This window comes from Nestor notabilis, unplaced genomic scaffold, assembly GCF_000696875.1.
Source record: "Nestor notabilis isolate BGI_N333 unplaced genomic scaffold, ASM69687v1 scaffold9818, whole genome shotgun sequence".
Taxonomy (NCBI): Eukaryota; Metazoa; Chordata; class Aves; order Psittaciformes; family Psittacidae; genus Nestor; species Nestor notabilis.
Window position 1 is genome coordinate 29,048 of NW_009938697.1, and position 13,429 is coordinate 42,476.

Genomic DNA, 13,429 nt, shown 5'->3' on the forward strand with positions numbered 1-13,429 from the left:
AAGCAAGTCTAGTTTTTGGTATATTTGGGTTTTCTTTTTAATCTACCAGGTAGAGACAGAAACATCACTAACACCTGGAAATATATCATGGGAATTTACAGTGGAAAGAGAACATTGATGAGAGCAGTGCTGAGAGCCTGTCCAACAGCCCAGCTGTACACTCACTGCCCAGTGCTGCAAGCAGGCACAAGCAAAGGAGAGAGATAGATACCTACAGAATAAAAAATGAAGTGGATCAAAATAAAAGGCTTGTGCATAGGTATGGGGTACTCTGGAGGAGACTGCCCAGTTTTGACTGATATAATTTTCCCGTTGTTTTTCTCTTTTATACCTTACAGTAGTTTCAGGACAAATGGCTGCACGTCAAAGAGATATGGAAAAAAAACAAACCAAAACTAAAAAAAAAAAAAAAAAAAAAAAAAAAAAAAAACCCCAACCAAAAAACCCCCAACCCCCTCCCAAAAAAAAAAAAAAAAAAAAATCACAAACAAAAAACCACCAAACAAAACAAACCAACAAAACAAACAAACAAACAAACAAACAAAAAAACCCACAAAACAAAAAAACCCACAAACCCACAAACCAACCCAAACAAGCAAAAACCAAAACAAACCCCCCAAAAAAAGCCAAAGGAAAAAGTGGAGCCACAATAACTCTGTGAACTGAAATTACCTTTTCAGATGTGAGCACTGACACTGCGCAGTCTATCTGGGCAGAGAGACGGTGTGTGGGCTGGAGGTAGGTTCAGTGGGATCATGACATGTAATAGTTTACAAGCTAATGTGCTGACCCATGTGTTCATAATGCTGGAACAAGCCTTTTGATCAATACCAGGCATCACTGAGGCAGCCCTTTCAGGGGTACACACAGACATGTGCTTTCCAGCTCAAGCACGGCAAAATCTGTTTATAGAGGCAGGCTCTGAGTTTTGCATGTATCTGAGCTGGTGCTTCCTGCCCCGAGAGCTATTTGCAATGAAGCCCGCGGGACTGCAGGCAGCTCTCCCTCCTGCACCCAGGCACACCACGAGGACACTACATGCAATGAATGCCAAACCACACTAACATTCCCTGCAGCATCTCCCTCTAGAGCCGGGCCCCGGCAGCACCTCCTTTAGCCCTTTGAAGTCACTGTGGAAATAGTCTTAACTTACCTGTATTAACATCTTAACTACATACATTTTATTTAAGTAATGTAGGTTCTGATCCCCTGCACTGCAGCGACGCAGCGTCAAGTGAGCCAAGCTGCCTCCCATGGCTGCAGCACAAGGACAAGCTGCAGCTTGCTCCCAGCTTTTCTACATCCTCAGGCTCATCTTTCTCGCTTGCGAGAAACCCTTAATGCTTCCATAAAATGGCATTTTGCATTTTTGTTTTGTTTTGTTTTTAACTAAATAACCTCTTTGCTCTTCATTTTCTGTAAGCCCACATGTGCAGAAAAAGATGTGACCTTTTTGGTTTAAGGTTGCTTTTATTTTATATGGAGAAAAACAGTAGTAAGAAAGTAACTAAATTAATATGTGTCCGAAGGAACACAGGGCAAGTGTCATCCTGGGATCCAAAAAAGTCTCCAAACATAAAGGCTGATAAAAACTTTAAGACATGTCTGTATTGCAAGATGCTAAGATGGTTTGGGCAGTAAATACCTGCACTGATACGCCCATGTGAAATAGCCTAGCTCAGAGCATCTTACATCTGGGTGCAGCAAGGCACATTACTTGGGTGCAAAGCAGTAGGGACACCTTTCCAGTTTTGCCCTGGCACAGCCGGAAGCAATGCGTCTCTATGCAGCCAGCACAGGGGCTGCAGCCCCATACCAGCTGAAAAGCAGCACCTGGTCATACATACATGTCTTTTGGTATGTAAACATGCTGGCTCTATAAAAAAGCGGAAATCCCAGTGTCAAAAGCACAGACAGGATACATACTGTCAAAAAACAAGTCCATGTAGGCTTTTAGTGAGATCAAGCTCTTTACTCTTTGCAAAGTGTTTTCCTAGGGCTAGACTAGGTCCTGGTGTCAAAACTGTCCCTGCCCAAGGCAGGGAGTGGTGGAACTAGATGATCTTTAAGGTCCCTTCCAACCCAAACCATTCTATGATTCTGTGACTGAATAGCCAGGGTGAAATCTTGGCCCCGATGACCTCAGCAGGACAAAGAGCTCATCTCTGGTGTCGCAGGTGGCTCTGCTGACCCTGGCTGGGAATGAGAGGCTGCAGGTGAGCCTCGCTTTCTCACCTTCTTGCCTGTGAGTTACCTTCTTTCTATGCTACATCCTTCTTCAACTGCATTGCCCCGATACCCACCCTCACTTGTCTTCTGCAGTTGGTCCAGACTCTAGGAATCAACCACAATCATACTCAGGTTGTTGCTGAAAATGATCCTCCCATCCTTTTTGCTGCTGCACTCCGGCTGGCAGAGAGCCTCCTGCAGCTGCTGTCGCAGACCTGGGGGGGCCGTGCCCAGGAAGTTTTTTGTCCCCGTCAGGAAATCCATCATGCGGCCTCCAGCCGGGTCCCCCTCGATAAAGCACTCAGTGATATCCCAGCCTGACAGGAACTCATAAATGCAGTATTCAATACCAAGTCTCTTCAAAATGTCTGCAATGCCGTTGGAGGTGATGTAGTGGCCACTGTCAGTGGAAGGCAAACAGTGTCTGTACTTCTTCCATAAGCTGGCCCATCCACTACTGTCTGCCAGAACAGGAGGGAAGGTTACTTTTGCAAAGCCAAAGGAGTCAAACACCAGCTAATGCAACTACTAAATGAATTTGAAATACTCCCTTGCTGCTGACCCAGACCTTGCCAGGAGCAAAGAGCTTTCCCCTTACTTGAGTCCACTTATAAATATCTATTCCTGGAGAGAAGCAAACCTGTGATCTCCCACACTTCTCCTTCCAAAGCTCTCCCGTTTAACAGAAACTCATGGGAGATGCTCTCAGGCACTGGATTTGCCCAGAAGGTGTACACACAGAGGTAGCAGTGCACTGAGGCTGCACATTCACGCTACCTATTAAGTGTCCTTTGCTAGAATACTGTAGATGTTTTTATACATCAAACCTGAATTTTAAATGTGCATTGAAGGATATATACTTGAAAAAGACAGTCCCAGCTAGCAAGGGAAACAGCCTACCAGCAATATGAGAGGGACTATTAATGGCAAACATGGGGAAGAACCCCACCCCCAAAGATAGGTCCTCCCAAGAGCTCAGGTTGTGTTTTGACAGTGATGATTTCACCACGAAGGTTTGACCCTCATTCATGAAGAGCTACACTTCTATCTAGCCAGTAACTTCACAGGTCTCTTTTAGGTATGGAGTTATTTATCTATTTCATAAGCAGGGAAGCAAGAGCACAAAGGGGTCCCATCAGACATCGGGGTCCAAGAGGCTAAGCACAAGATTACATTCTCCCTATGAAATACAGCATTTGTTTTATTTAATTACTCTGGAAGAATAAGCGCTACAGAAATCCTGAGATAACTATTTGTGGCTCTCAAACTTCATAGCTGGACAAAATATCAGCAGTGAAGCAAAAAATGAAGGGTGCCTCTTACCTGATAAAATTATGATCAGGAGTTTACCATGATGGTCGAGGCAGCTGTGGAAAAACTTGATAGTATTGAGAATATCCTCCACACGGTACAGCATCTAGAAGTGACAGAGTTGCACACAGCCATTATTCCTCCTTCACAGTGCAATGGCCATTCAAAGGCTTAAACACTTTCTCTATAGAGTTGTTCTTAGTTACCTTCCAGTTGCTTCCCAGCCTGTCCTGACTCAGCATGCACATTTAGGGATGCCCCATAGGACTGAACATCACCAGCTCTCCACTAGCAACAACAGCCTGGGGTCAGACCCAGGAACCCTCTACTCAGCTTCAGCCACCAGATATTGAGGAATTTGCACTAGGACAAAGCAAGCTCATCTCAAAGGCTGTCATCGGGACTTGTAACTTGACCCATGCATCAACCCCCTGAAACACTCTCTGGTAGTGAAACGAACTTTTATGAAATGAAAGCAAAATGTATTGAATAACAGATTTTTTTACAAAATATAATTTGGCACATACAACATCAGTGTCATCAGTATCAGCGACACAGCAGCATCATTCCTGACCCAAAACCTGACACAGGTGTTCTTTCATAAAACTTTCCCTTCGGTGCCATCCAAACTACTCTGATAAGGCAAAAAAATCAAGGTCTTTTGCAGCAGCAAAGCATAACTGTTGATGTCTCAGGATAGCCTGACACTTCTCCTGTTTTATTATCCACCATACACAGTTAAACCAGTACAAACCAGAGACCAAAACCACGGTGGATAGGGAATGAGGTTTGATGTTTGTAGAGCTGCTGCAGAAGATACAGCTCTTGGGGGAGCTGTGCTCAGCTCTGGTACCCCTATCTTCGTGCACACAGCAGAAATGAAGGGAGTGGTTAAAGCTAACACTTCTATATTAAAACAATACTCCATTACCTGGATCATATGGATGAAGTCGAATTTCTTATGTGCACCTTTCTCTTTCACCTGTTGTTCGTACTCTGAGGAAGTGAGCTGGTGCCAATTAAAAGAGACATTTTGCAGGTCTGGAGCTTGATTCACCAGCTCTGTTTTAAAAAGTAGTAGAAAAACATGATTTTCACAGAACAGCAGAAAAACTCATCATTCAAATCAACAATTCTTGCTGTACCCCAGGCAGCAGGTATAGCCTTACCTTTGTAAGCTGCCACATGTTGTGGGTTGGGCTCTACGATTTCATTGTCAATAAGGACACCTGGGTGTACATCCTGCAGTATCCTGATCATTTTCAAATCCTGCTCACCTACTCAATAAACATAAAATCATTGCTTCAAAAAGTGCTCAAATGTGATGAAAGGATGCAGTGCATCTGTCACCTCCCTGCTGGGAAATCCCCAAGACAGAAGTGAGGCACTTTCTACCTTGCAGTTTGCATGGTAGCATGAGCCCAATAATAGTCTTACCATGATATGTGACTACTTGAGGTAACATAGTTACAGATAATTATGTTACAGATAACTTAAGACTAAGAACAAGGAGGAGGTAAGCAACAGTGCAGAATCCTGCTAATAGCATTAACTCTGGGTCATGCGACAAACAGGTCAAAACAACCAAAGGTCAGTATTTAGAAAAACAACCAGGAAGCATTAGTTTCCAACAAAGTCTGAGTGGGTGCAAGGAGGCAGTTGGCACATCTGTGTAACTTCGGCATGACACAGGGTGGTCCGTGCCTTGGGCAGTGCCACAGGGAGGTGATGGCTGTTCTGGTGTGACACAGCTCCCAGACATGGGAAACAGCACGGCAAAAGAAAAGACCCATTGACATGCAGTACCCTTGATCTTCCCTCTTCGGGGACCAGCCACCTGGTCTCAGCTCTGGGCATTGACTTATCTTGGAGTTGCAAATAACAACTCACTTATTTGTGTGTAGGTACACTGCAAATTTAGCTATTGGTGCTCCTCTGTTGCTAAGTTCTGAAGGAGCAAGTAGCAGCCTGTCCTGGGAAATTTCCAGCCGCTTTTGAGGTGATGCAGGTCACTCATGTTTTCTCCCAGAAATGCCACAATACACCAAGTGTACAAAGAACATCTGATTCATCTGGGACTACACAAACAAACAGCAAAGGCAGCTGCCTGGAGTGGACCTCTGCAAGAATCCTATCTGTAGCTTATGATGGGGCCTAAAAATAGGCCTGCGCTTGCAAATGCCACACACAGAGGTCTTGATATGAGATACTGCATCTTCCCTAGCTGACGTACAAGCTGTGAGAAAAGTCTCATCTTTGGCAGGTGTTGCAGTAAATAGAATTCAAGGAGGGAAACTGAAGCCATGCCAGCACTACAGGGACATCCAAGGAGGGATGAGTCTTTTGAAGTTGGAGAAAAAATAACCAAGACCCCTGAGGAATGCAGTGGCAGCAGTGCAGGGCTAGCCAAAAGCACAAGGAAAGAGTCTGTGGCTGCATTTGTTGAAGGTGGGTGCATGGACCAATATAGTTGACAGGAAGCAGCTGATTCATTTTAGGCAGTCCTAAATGCCAGTTAGTATGTGTCTAGGGTGGGGAGCACCAGCAATTAGAGGTGCTGATGTGGTCTCCTTGCAGGCTCAGGGCAGGCAGGAGGCAAAGCATCACTACCCCACGCACTGGAGCCACTGATGGTAGCAAGTGGGTGTATCAACAGCAAATGCATATCACAAAAGTTGCTTTGGTGGGTTTTTTTATTCCATGTCTGTAGAAACTCCCTAATCCAGTCTTTGCAAGAGTAGCGAATAATGTCCTCAACTGGAGTGTCTGCAAACATGAGCAGTAAAATACAATGCTTCAGAGCAGGAATTTCTCTGCCCCAGCTTGCCTGCCAGCAACAACTCTTCAGTACTAACCACAGTGAGAGAGAAGCAGGAGTGAAACCCCTCTGCAAAGAGCAGCCCATGCAGCACTAACTGGGAGGTTAGAGCCCAGAGAGTTAAACCAGCCATGGGAAAACATTGGGTGAACGAGAAAATGTGATCTGGAGCTGACAACAGTATTTTAGGATATAAAGTCAGTCCCTAATCCCCATTAATATTTTCATCAACTAAATTAATTCCAGGGGCTCTGTGAAATCAGAGTCCAAGCCTGGAAAGGTCAGGGATCAGATATAACCTTTTGCTCAATGCCATCCCAGCTTACTCCCTGCCTGGCCACAGAAGTTCAGCTCTTGTAGCTGTGGGCAAGCTGAAGGGGGTGAGACTCTGTACGACGTCATCTGTGAGGGTCAGGAAACACAGGAAATTTTAGAGGTTTTACTTTTCTATTAAAACACCTTCTGAAAAGGAAATAAAGAAAAATTAGGATGGTACAAAAAGTACATTTTCCGTTTGTGTTTTCCTGGAGTTGGAATTTTGGGTTGATTTTACTTAATGAAAATAGAGTGCAATCGAGAACTGAGTGATTTCATCCTGCTTGCTTTCTCATATGCTCCAAAATATTCCCAGCTGGGGAAAACAATTCAATGCTACTTTTCTCTTACTCAAGGAAAACAGAAAAGTAGTGAGAAAAATACTTTCATTTGAAAGTATTAGCACTTAACTTTCGTCTGAAAATACTTTTTAAAGCAAAAGCAAACTCTGACAGATCAAACTGCCGCTTCTTTTCTCTACTTCTTATTTATTCCCAGTTTCCCTAGGAGGAAAGTTGGTTGTTTCATCACTTTTTTTTTTTAAACACAAATTCATTTACAACAGCTTTAAAGCTATTTCCCAAAAGATGGGTTTCTCTCTGGGGGGAAATGCTGTTTGCAGTTAAACCTTACTTATCACTGGATATAAACAAAGTAGTAACAAAAAAAACACATCTTGAAGAATCTGAAGCAGCCCCATGCTAATAGTGGTTTGCACCACCTGGAGCAGAGCATTGCAAAGCAGAAAAAGACATCCCTTCAGATGGGATAGTCTAAGACAGGACTTAGGGTGGAATGAACCACTCAGGTGTCTCTAATTCTCTCCAACTAGGTTTGAAGATGCTCTGCTACCCAACCCAGTTATTGCTTTGAGACATACAAAGTCAGGTGAGAGTCATCAAGAGGCAGAGACTAAGTTAAAATCATCCCACTTCCCAGAGATTAGAGAAGCAGTGTTTCCAGAAGGGAAATGGGAAAGAGGAAGGAAGAGAGAGAGGGAGAGAAGGAGTGAGGGGAGCATTTCTCTCATCCTGGCTCCACATCCCATTTTGCCATTTTCTGACTTGATGAGAAACACTGTTATTAAAGCCTGATTTGCTCAGAATTTTGGCATCGCTTTCTGCAACCCATAGGGACCCCCTAGCCACCAACATTGGGAGTGCTGCTAAGCTCCTTACCTGTGCCGCTTCCAACTCCCAGAACATTTATAGTTGATTTTCCATTGCCGAGACTGAAATTATAAATACACATTACTTAACCACACTATGTCACACAACTTCATGTTTCAATTCTAGTACCTCAGATGTGATGTTTGCCTGGAAATTTTAATGTTTTGCCACGCAAATTGGGGTAGAAATTCAAGTATTACTTTGGAAAGCAGCTATAACCAGCTGCATGGTGGGATCCAGCCCCATATTAGCAAGATGTCATATCAAAATACAGTAGGCATCAGGACATAGTATTTCTCATCCTTTGCCGGAGAGTTTCCTTCATACAGTGGCTGGCACCATGCAAAAAGGCCTCAGGGAACCCCAGGGTGAGGGGTTCCCTTTGGGGGTAGCAGTGCTGTGCCTGGCTAAGATGGGCACTGCTGGGGATGGAGGGACAAGACAAGGCGAAGTGAAACCTTTGCACCTTCAGGAGACAAGTTTGATTTTCCAATATTGGACATAAATACCCAGAGAAAGTAAAAAATCAGGATATCCAGGTGACTGGAAATCTTCTCTTTTCAACATCAATCTTGATTTGAAATTGGGAGGGAAGGTCAAATCTTCAATAACTTTTATCTTAGAAATATTACTTTTTAAAAGACAAAAAGAACCCCAATCATGTGGTTCATAGCAGAATAGCTTGAGGATGAGTAGCCCAGGCCAGAGGCGCCTCACTGCTCTGACATGCTTTACGGCCTTGTTCTGCTCTCAGGCACGGACTGTGCAAGGGGACTGAGTTTCCCATACACAGTCTCAGGAGACACCACAGCAATGATTCAACAAGAGAGGAACAAGTAGTAAATCCTGGAGGGTGTGAGCTAGTCAAGAGCTTAGCTCTAACAAAGGCCAAGACCCTTTGACAGACCCTTAACCGGCATCATAGGAAGCTGCAATATTTTGCATCATTTAAAATTCACATAAATAATTCAATTAAATTTCCCGATACAAATTATTTCCCAATACAAATTATTTTTATTATTATTTTAATGCTTACTTTTTATATATATCTGATATGGAGAATAAAAAATTGACTGCCTAATTTTTTTCTCAATGGAGAATAGAGTTTCTGTAACAGCCAAAAATTAACCAACTGGAAAGGGCTTTCTTGTGGTTTGTATCTAGGCTGTTCTAAAACTATCTGCAGATATCCAGTTTTAATATATTACATCAATAGTTCACAAAACTGATTATCATTTGATACTTAAGCAATGCAAATCCACTTAGGATAGAAATAAGGAGATCTGAGGGGATTGAGAAAACCAAGAATTAGTCACTAGAAGAGAATTAGAGATGTGTTTCTGTTTGGGCTGATGTGTGATGAAGTCCCAAACGCAGGAAGAGAACACAAGAGATCTTTCTTTTGAAAGAAACAAATAAAAACCCCAAAACCTTTAATCCTTGGAAAATCAGCTAATGAAAAAGGATGTACATGAAAATTAGTTCTTGATTCTTTCCTTAAGATAAGCTGAGAGGCAGTGCAGTGTATTAGTTGCAATAGCATGTATTCTGGAGTCATTAAACAGAATATCCTTGTTCTGGTTTCAGCTGGGATAGAGTTAATTTTCTTCCTAGCAGCTGGTGTAGTGCTGTGTTCTGGATTTAGTCTGAGAACAATGCTGGTAACACACCGATATTTCAGTTGCTAAGTAGTGCTTACCTTTATCAAGGACTTTTCTGTTTCTCATACTCTGCCAGTGAGGAGGGGCACAAGAAGCCAGGAGGAAGCAGAGACAGGACACCTGACCCAAACTGGCCAAAGGGCTATTCCATACCGCAGCATGTCATGCTCAGTATATAAACTGGGGAGAGTTTGCCTGGAGGGACTGATAGGTTGGGCAGGGTATCCGTCAGTGGGTGATGAGCAATTTTATTGTGCATCGCTTGGGTTTTGGGGGAGTTTTATTTCTCTCTCTTTTTGTTGTCTCCCTTTTAATTACGTTATTATTGTTATTATTACAATTATTAATGTTATTGCTGTTGTTGTTATAATCATAATATTTTACTTAATTTCAATTATTAATTTGCTCTTATCTCAGCCCACAGGTTTTACCTTTTTTCTGATTCTCATCCCCATCCTGCTGGGACAGGGAGGTGGGTGAGCAAGCAGCTGCGTAATACTTAGCTACTGGCTGGGCTTAAACCATGACAATCCTAAAGACCACAATTAAATGAGTAGCATTAAAAGTTCATTCTTGACCCAGGAAGTCCTTAAACATGTTTTCTGATCCTTGAATGTAGGTTGCCCTTTCAGGATAAGATATGCCTTTCCCACCTTGGTGGAAGTGCTTCTTACCCAGACACGATGTTGGGCAATTCTTTCTTGTTGAACTCATCCATGCACTGGTGCTCTGTTGAATGATCCAAAAATGACTTGAAGGCCTCTACATACTCCTCAGCTGTGAGACTTCTCATGGAAGGGATCACATATAGCTCTTGAGAAACAAATACAAATTGTGTGTTAGTGGTTTCAAGGCAAGTGAAGGAAAGTAAGTTCTACCTACCTTGTTGAAGAAACCCAACACAACAGAAGCCAGAGATTTGGGACTATGGTACAGAGAACATATGGGCCAGGAGCCACTCATGCAGGTGGGCTAATGTGAACACTTTCCAACCTGTTCACACTCAGGTTTTGAAAATTATTCTTAGACGCCCTTTGCCATCAGGGTATTTGTTAAGTGCCTTATTACTACAGGTCAGCCTGAGGAAAATGTCTCCAAAATGCTTAGCCATATATGGGGTACTCGGTTTACAGAAAGGGAGGTAACTGGAGAGTTTTTCTGAAAGAATCAAGGCAAGAAGGTGAAGGGAATTGCACAGCAGGTCCAAACCTGGAGGGGCCATTGCTCACACATAGGTTGGATGGTGTAGCTGAAATCACCAGCTCTTGGCACACTTGCTATTAGGGATGAGGCAACACAAAACCTGTCACCTACAGCTGAAGCAAATACTGTCAACACCAAACACCTCATTTCTGAATCTTGCTAGCATGTGACTGCAATGCACTGCCAGAGAGGTGAATTTCCAGCTAGGAACTGCAGGTCATGGCCAGGAAGGACACTGGCAGCAAAAATATTTCATATGAATGGGCTTGTGCTTAGATGTGCGTGGCTGAGACCAAGATTTCTAGCTCTGAACAGCTGGGGCTACTCATGGGGTTCCAAGCAATTACTGCAAAAACTCACTTTACCACTGTCTCATTCTGACAACAGCCCGGCTCTGACCAGCTGCTTGAGTCTGAGGAGCAACAGTAAGACTGAGGCTCATGAGAAGATGCCATGCAGCTGAGTACTAGCTCTGGGGTCTATCTCAGAGGTCTGCAGTAGGAGGGCAGTCATAGTGCCAGCCTCAGTATGTGAGATCAGCATAGGTAAGGTAGCATTCAACAGGAAAAAAATCAGCTTTTCCTCCTGAACGAAATGAGGATGAAGGACAGGACTCAGCAGAACATCTTCATCCTCATTTTTGCCTTTTGAGGGACTGTTTTTTTGTCATCAGCTTTTAGTTGCCACTAGTAAGAAAACTGTGTATGTCTCATACAGAACTGTGCTGTTTCCAAAATCACGTCATTGGCAGCTGTGTTTCTGGTAGGTATGTATGGAGAATGTACACGTATCCAGCCCTATTGGAGGCAAATATACCACCATCTATCCTCAACACTTTTAAATATACCCTGAATCCTGAAACCACCTGAATTGCAGTCAGTATAACTTCCTGAGGTTTTGTTGTTTTGGTTTGGTTTGCTTTGCTTTGTTTTGTTTTGTTTTGTTTTGTTTTGTTTTTTAAAGAATATCTAACTCCAGAAGAATTCAAACATGTTTGCAGTGATAGCAAGCTGAGTGGGCATTTTACTTTAATCTCTTTTTTTTTCTCCCAAATACCTGAGTTATCGTGTGGAGCTGTCAGAATCTCTGCTTCAAAGTTCATGCTGGGGAACCTATTCCTGTAAGGAAAGTATAGCACTTCAGTTATTTGAAGAACCTGCATGCTTTTTTGAAGCTGCATTGAAAATGCAGAACAAAGAGAAGATGCTCCAGGACAAATTTTCCTTGTCTGATAATCAATACTATTTGTTCTCTTTGACTAGACTAAAGAAAGTCAAAACTTCTCAGTTAGCTGATCACCCATAAGCATCAGCAACAGGCTGGCCATCTGCACCAGTGCTTGTCTGAGATGTGCTGTGGAAACTTTTCCTACCTCTGAAGAATCATTAACCAGTCAATACAGGGGATGTTACATACACGCTGTGAAACCTTTAATCATGAATGGGGTAAAAGAAATAGCAGTGAAATTAGGAAAAGGCTTCAGCATCTGAAGTGCTACAAGATTTGCTTGGCCCAAAGTTTCCTGGATCTTTTTGCCTTTTCTTTTTTTTTTTTAACTTCAGATTTTCCTGTCTACAAATATTACATTTAGTAACTTGTAGAAGGTACAGGACTCAATGGGCAAAAGGTTATTTGACAATAAATGTTTACATTCAGTCGCATGCTTTCATTCTTAATTTAGGGGGTTTTTTTTTTGTGAAGATTTCCAGCAATGAAGTCACATCTTCATTTTCCTTTGACAATGTGCCTGATCTACAAAACAGGGATGAGGTGCCACTAGCAAAAGGATAGGATGAAATTAAATTCGAGCAAGGACCCCAATTCTGAAAAGAAAGTGGTGGGGTGAGATTATCTGTGCAAGGAGAATAGTCATCTTCTGGGTAACCACATTTCAAAATCGAGATGCACAGCAAGACTTAGGGGTGATATTCCTGCATAACCTGGGTATACACACGTTTCTGCTCCCAGAGCTTTGCTGTTAGAAAATGCTTCATGATAAGCAGTCTGCAACAGCAGTAAGCATCCCCTGAGTCCCCTCTGCTGGGGAAAAAACTCCTGCATGAATAAGAAATGAGGCAAGAGGCGGAAAAGAAAGACAGGAGTCTTGTAGTGGGGCTCTCAGATACAAATATGTAATGACTGTGCTAGCAGGTAGCAAGGAAATGGTCACATGTGCAAATCACACTGCTTTGATTGACGAAGTAAAGAAAAGACTAAGATGTCCCAGAAGTCTTGGAGATGTCAGGGTGCTGCTGGAGTCTTGCAAGACCAGTTGTTCTCATTTGAGTTTATTGCCAAAGTTGCATACTTAGCTCTCACAAGGTACATCAAAGGTCTCAGTTCCACCACCTTGACCTCACCTCTCCCCAGCAAAGACCTCAGAGAAGTTCAGCAGTTGAAAGGCTGAACTCAGCCCACCTCCACAAGGTCCAGCTTGGCTGCACACCAGTCCCTCCAGTCTCCACTCAACCCTCTGGCCTCTTCTATCTCTGCTTGTCAAAACAGAAGACTATTCTGTACTCTCAGCAGGCTGAACCAAGCAAGGTGGTTTTCAGAATACATCTCCTACTAAAATGCTGAAAAGCAGTGTGCCTTCCCTGACACAGAGAGGAACTACTCTTGGGGTCCTGGAACACAAACTCCATTTCTGACCGGTCAAACGTTTCCAACCATCCCGGGAGACCTGCTAAGTGATCTGGACAGACTGCAGCACAAGTATTCAG

General features: G+C 43.1%; 1 protein-coding gene across 1 annotated transcript in view; it reads right to left on the reverse strand.

The window, feature by feature from the left end:
- Nucleotides 1–2,334: 2,334 nt before the first annotated feature.
- LOC104409559 (histamine N-methyltransferase A-like) overlaps nucleotides 2,335–13,429 on the reverse strand; it is an 11,803-nt gene continuing 708 nt past the window's right edge. Inside the window, exons 2-8 of the mRNA XM_010019467.1 lie at nucleotides 11,763–11,824; nucleotides 10,178–10,316; nucleotides 7,852–7,904; nucleotides 4,710–4,817; nucleotides 4,472–4,602; nucleotides 3,553–3,646; nucleotides 2,335–2,690 (exon numbers count right to left, since the gene is read on the reverse strand). Coding sequence (XP_010017769.1) covers nucleotides 2,335–2,690; nucleotides 3,553–3,646; nucleotides 4,472–4,602; nucleotides 4,710–4,817; nucleotides 7,852–7,904; nucleotides 10,178–10,316; nucleotides 11,763–11,824 — 943 coding nt within the window. The remainder of the gene's footprint in view (nucleotides 2,691–3,552; nucleotides 3,647–4,471; nucleotides 4,603–4,709; nucleotides 4,818–7,851; nucleotides 7,905–10,177; nucleotides 10,317–11,762; nucleotides 11,825–13,429) is intronic.